Here is a 4,031-nt window from a genome sequence, read left to right as displayed (position 1 = left end):
ACGTCGGTCGACGGCGGTCGACGGCGGTCGACGGCGATCGGTGGTGTTGCTGAGTTACAACTCCTCAAGACCTCAGACTCTCTCTAGGCTTCAGTCCCCTCCCTCATGAGAGGGGTAGGGTTCTATTTATAGTGTTCTGGGTGTCATTAATGCAGGAATATGAACCATTTTTATCGGACGGTCCGGAGAGTTTCCTCGAATCAAATGACGTTTAACGGACATTTGAGCCTTCACGATGTCTGAATTGCGCAATCTTGGGCTCGTTGGATTCGTCTTGTCGAGACGCTCGATTCGATTATAAACTTGTCAGCTTCAGCATCTGTTTGACTTTTCAAATGTGTCCAGAAATTTTTCAAGAATGGTTTAATGACTTAATCCATGCTTGATTTGACTCGGACTGGACTGACTTTGATATAATTAGGTCTGCCTCATTGAGTCGGTCAGTTTGACTATAAGTTTGCTGAAATCGAAGCTACAGATGAGTTTGTATCAATGTTTGAGCATCCCTTGCTTAAAATATTATGTCGAGATCTATGAAATGCTTCGAGATTCGTGCCAGATAAGAAAAACTGGTTGGTCGCATATAAAGAACAACTCTTTTTTTTCTAGATAACCCTGCTAAAGAAAAAAATCAAATTTAAATTTAAAATTATCAAAAATCAACTTCAAAATTATTTGTATTCCAATTATCGAACAGTATAATTTTTCTTTTTCTTAATTTTGATCATCAAGCATTCGATGCGGTATACTGACTCATTTTGACTGATTTTCAATCTTAACAACATGATTTGCAAATTACTCTATTATCAGCTTCCCGTAAAAAAATAAAAGCCGTCATCTAAATCAATTAGACCTTTCTCTTGATCCCTTAATGATTTGATGCCGAAATTGTGGGTGAATTTTATTCTAATAGATTTTATTGAAGTTGTTGGTTGGATTGGCCAACTCCCTCATGATTTTTATTTCTATATCATCTATATGATGAAGCTAGATTTCAAAGATAAAACATTAATCTCCTCTCCCTTTTGGTTCTCTTTGGCTATGCCCAAGTAAAGTGAACCACAGAAATGAATCTGTTAGGTGTCACTCCAAATATATTCAACTACAGACTATTGATTTTATTTTTACCATAATTACTTAAGAAGGTGGAAGAGATGACGGGCCAAAAAGGTGAAAGGTGAATTGGTTTGGAAGAAAATTTGCTTTTCTAGGCTTAGCTAGCGTGACTCTTAGTTCTGGAAGAAGAATCCTACAATGAATTTGTCACCCAATTATTCACTCAACAATAATTAAAGGACAAATATGATTCATGAATCCAACATTAAATAATTGGGAAATGACTAATGATAATGTGATAAAGTTGTTTTATAGCGCCTTCAATTGTTTGATATACTTGACTAAAATTTTAAAATCTAGTTTATATAAATATGGTTTAAGTTATATGACTAGTTAACTTAATATCAACCTTGAAAATTTATTTTCTTGGCGTGAAGTAGAAAGAGCTTAAGCTTTATGATGGGCTAGTCACTGCACGAGACATTATGCGGTTTTTAAGAGATTAAATAGGCTAGATATCTGGCTAGATTGTTGTTTCAGCAGAATTAAGATTGCAATATTATTTTCTTAATACAATTTTGAGTTGGTATATGTGCCTTTTTATATGTAGCCAGCATGCTTGTACGCCTCCATACATGAGAGCATTTTTTTTTCTGATAAGTTTTTTTTTTTTTTTTTCACAAACTAGATGCCTTTGATTTCTAAAATTTTATGGCAAGCTTTCTGCAAAACTGTTTCTATTTTTATTGCTGTACTGATTAAATGTCAAAGTCAGCTGTAAATTTGGATATAAATTCTTATATACCTTTTTTATTGAAAGATAATGTATATGTTCGTCAAGTCACTTATAAACACTTCTCACTTTCTGTCTTTTTGAGGATTTGATTTTGAAACCCTTGATTTAATGACTAGGTTTATTCAGCTAATTGTTGCAGTTGGTTCTTCATGTTTTTACAGGTAACTGTTGTACATATTTGTGAGGCAACTCTGACAAAAAGGCTAATTGAGTTTGAGAATACAGAGTCTGGTTCTTTGACGGTAACCATTTCTTCTGTTTTCAAAATAATTTCATCGTGCATTAATCAGTGGGAATTTGGTATAAACTTATGATGTGATGATACAAAAGTTAACCCAAACAACAATAAGAAAGTAAATATTATTATTGAAAGCAGATAGGCGGTTATAAATGACACCCTGAAAGGGAAATGACAAAAACAGACACAGACAAATACAACGGCAAACAGCAAAATGAAGTGGTTGGGTTTGAATCTGGGTGGTAGACGTCTGAGAGGAGGTGGAGGGAAGTGCAGGGGAAGCTTGGTGGCTGCAGGGGACAACAAGGTGCTGTTTTGCAGTGCACAGTGAAGTCGATGGCGGCTGCGAAGGAAGGATGCAGGGCGAGGGGAAGTCAAAGATAAATACTATATCGAGAGTGAGATACAGCCGGAGCACTAATCGATCCTTGGAGGATAATCACCAACTCGGAACGAGATATAACCGAAGCACCACTCGCCCTTAGATACAACTTTAAAAGGGAAACAAGGGATGCCGACATCTATCCTGACAAAAACACAATAAAAAATTAAAATTTAAACCATAATACAACACATATATAAGAAATGACTAGAAATAAATGAAAGGAAATGATGAAATTTGCTAAATATTTTATAGGGATTAAAAACACGGTCACTCATTTTGGCTGTGTCGTTCGCATTAGCCAGTCGCACTCCCGATCATGAGATCGCGGGAAGCCTGCTTCTGCTCCTTTGTTGGGAAATACCTATGTCAGTCTCAAGGGATTGGGAGAGCTTTGACCTCATTCGTCAAAGTTTTTGTCTGTACGTTGACGATGATAGAGCTACTGTAACATTCTGGAGCTGAAGAATATTTGACTACGGCCCTAGAAAAACTTGAATCTTACTGTCGATTGCACTGTATTCCAAAACACGTAAGGAGTTTTTACCATTTGTGAGCAGTCATCCATATCGATCTAACTTTCTATGGGTATACTACATAACTGAACTGAGACATATCATGTATATTCTACCGAGTCCTCCCAAAGTAATCCCAAGTTGGCTCAACCCGATTTGAAGTGAGGGCAACTTTAATCTCTCCGAACAATGGCGACCATGGAGGTAAACTATCGAACATGACGCCTTGAAAATCTCTATTCTAATTGGCCTAGTTCTAAAACTGGTTCTCCTGTCCCGCTCTCCTCTGTCATCAACAAAACTGATCCTGTGGGCGCTTCTCTGTCGGTAAGGGCACCTGTAACATCAGAGTTGCATACGGTAGAAGGCTATGCGCTTTCCATTTTTGGTGAAAAAATAAATGTTCCTGAACCCATCATGTTGAATCCTATTATCAAACTACCATGGTCTCTCCAACAAAAGATGGCAAGTATCCATGCACACCATGTCACACCCGCCTGATCTTCCAGCTGGTTCCCGATCAAAAGTTTCATAAGACACCTGTCAATTTTGACCATCTTTTCCTTCTTTAATCACATTAAGGAACACAACTGAGAATGTCTCTGAGTTGTGAGATTCAATTTGTTCACCATCCGTGTATGCATCATATTCTTGTTGATGAAATTGCACACATTTACTTTCTCAATACGAGTGCAAAATATGTGTCGGCACAAAAAAGAGAAAGAAAAAGATTGTTTGGGGGGTCGCCCGTAAGAAGCTGTCGGCAGCCGGAATCAAAATCCCGTTACCCGCTTCGGAAGGACTTTTTAATTTACGTGTATATATATATAATTTTAGAAAAATATGAAATCAAACTGCAAACTGACCTCATATTTTTCACAGTTTAAATGAAAGAGCACTCTACCTCAAATTCTGTATCTACCCCGAGGGATAAACACAAGATTTGAGGATGAGGCTCGATCAAATAAACTAAGAAAACATATGACATCTGTTTGGGTCTGCGAAACCGTTTTATTTGCCGACAAGTTCCCCTATTTAAGACGA

At 37.2% G+C, this 4,031-nt stretch overlaps 1 protein-coding gene across 7 annotated transcripts in view; it reads left to right on the top strand.

The window, feature by feature from the left end:
* Window positions 1-4,031, top strand: part of LOC110024264 (transcription factor IIIB 60 kDa subunit) — a 69,290-nt gene that overhangs the window by 44,695 nt on the left and 20,564 nt on the right. For all 7 annotated transcript variants that reach the window (XM_020724137.1, XM_020724130.1, XM_020724131.1 and 4 more), the window contains one exon: window positions 2,014-2,094. In XM_020724137.1, the coding sequence (XP_020579796.1) occupies window positions 2,014-2,094 (81 nt within the window). The remainder of the gene's footprint in view (window positions 1-2,013; window positions 2,095-4,031) is intronic.

Source organism: Phalaenopsis equestris, unplaced genomic scaffold (genome assembly GCF_001263595.1).
Source record: "Phalaenopsis equestris unplaced genomic scaffold, ASM126359v1 Scaffold000251, whole genome shotgun sequence".
NCBI classification, from domain to species: domain Eukaryota; kingdom Viridiplantae; phylum Streptophyta; class Magnoliopsida; order Asparagales; family Orchidaceae; genus Phalaenopsis; species Phalaenopsis equestris.
This window is presented reverse-complemented; position numbering and strand designations above follow the sequence as displayed.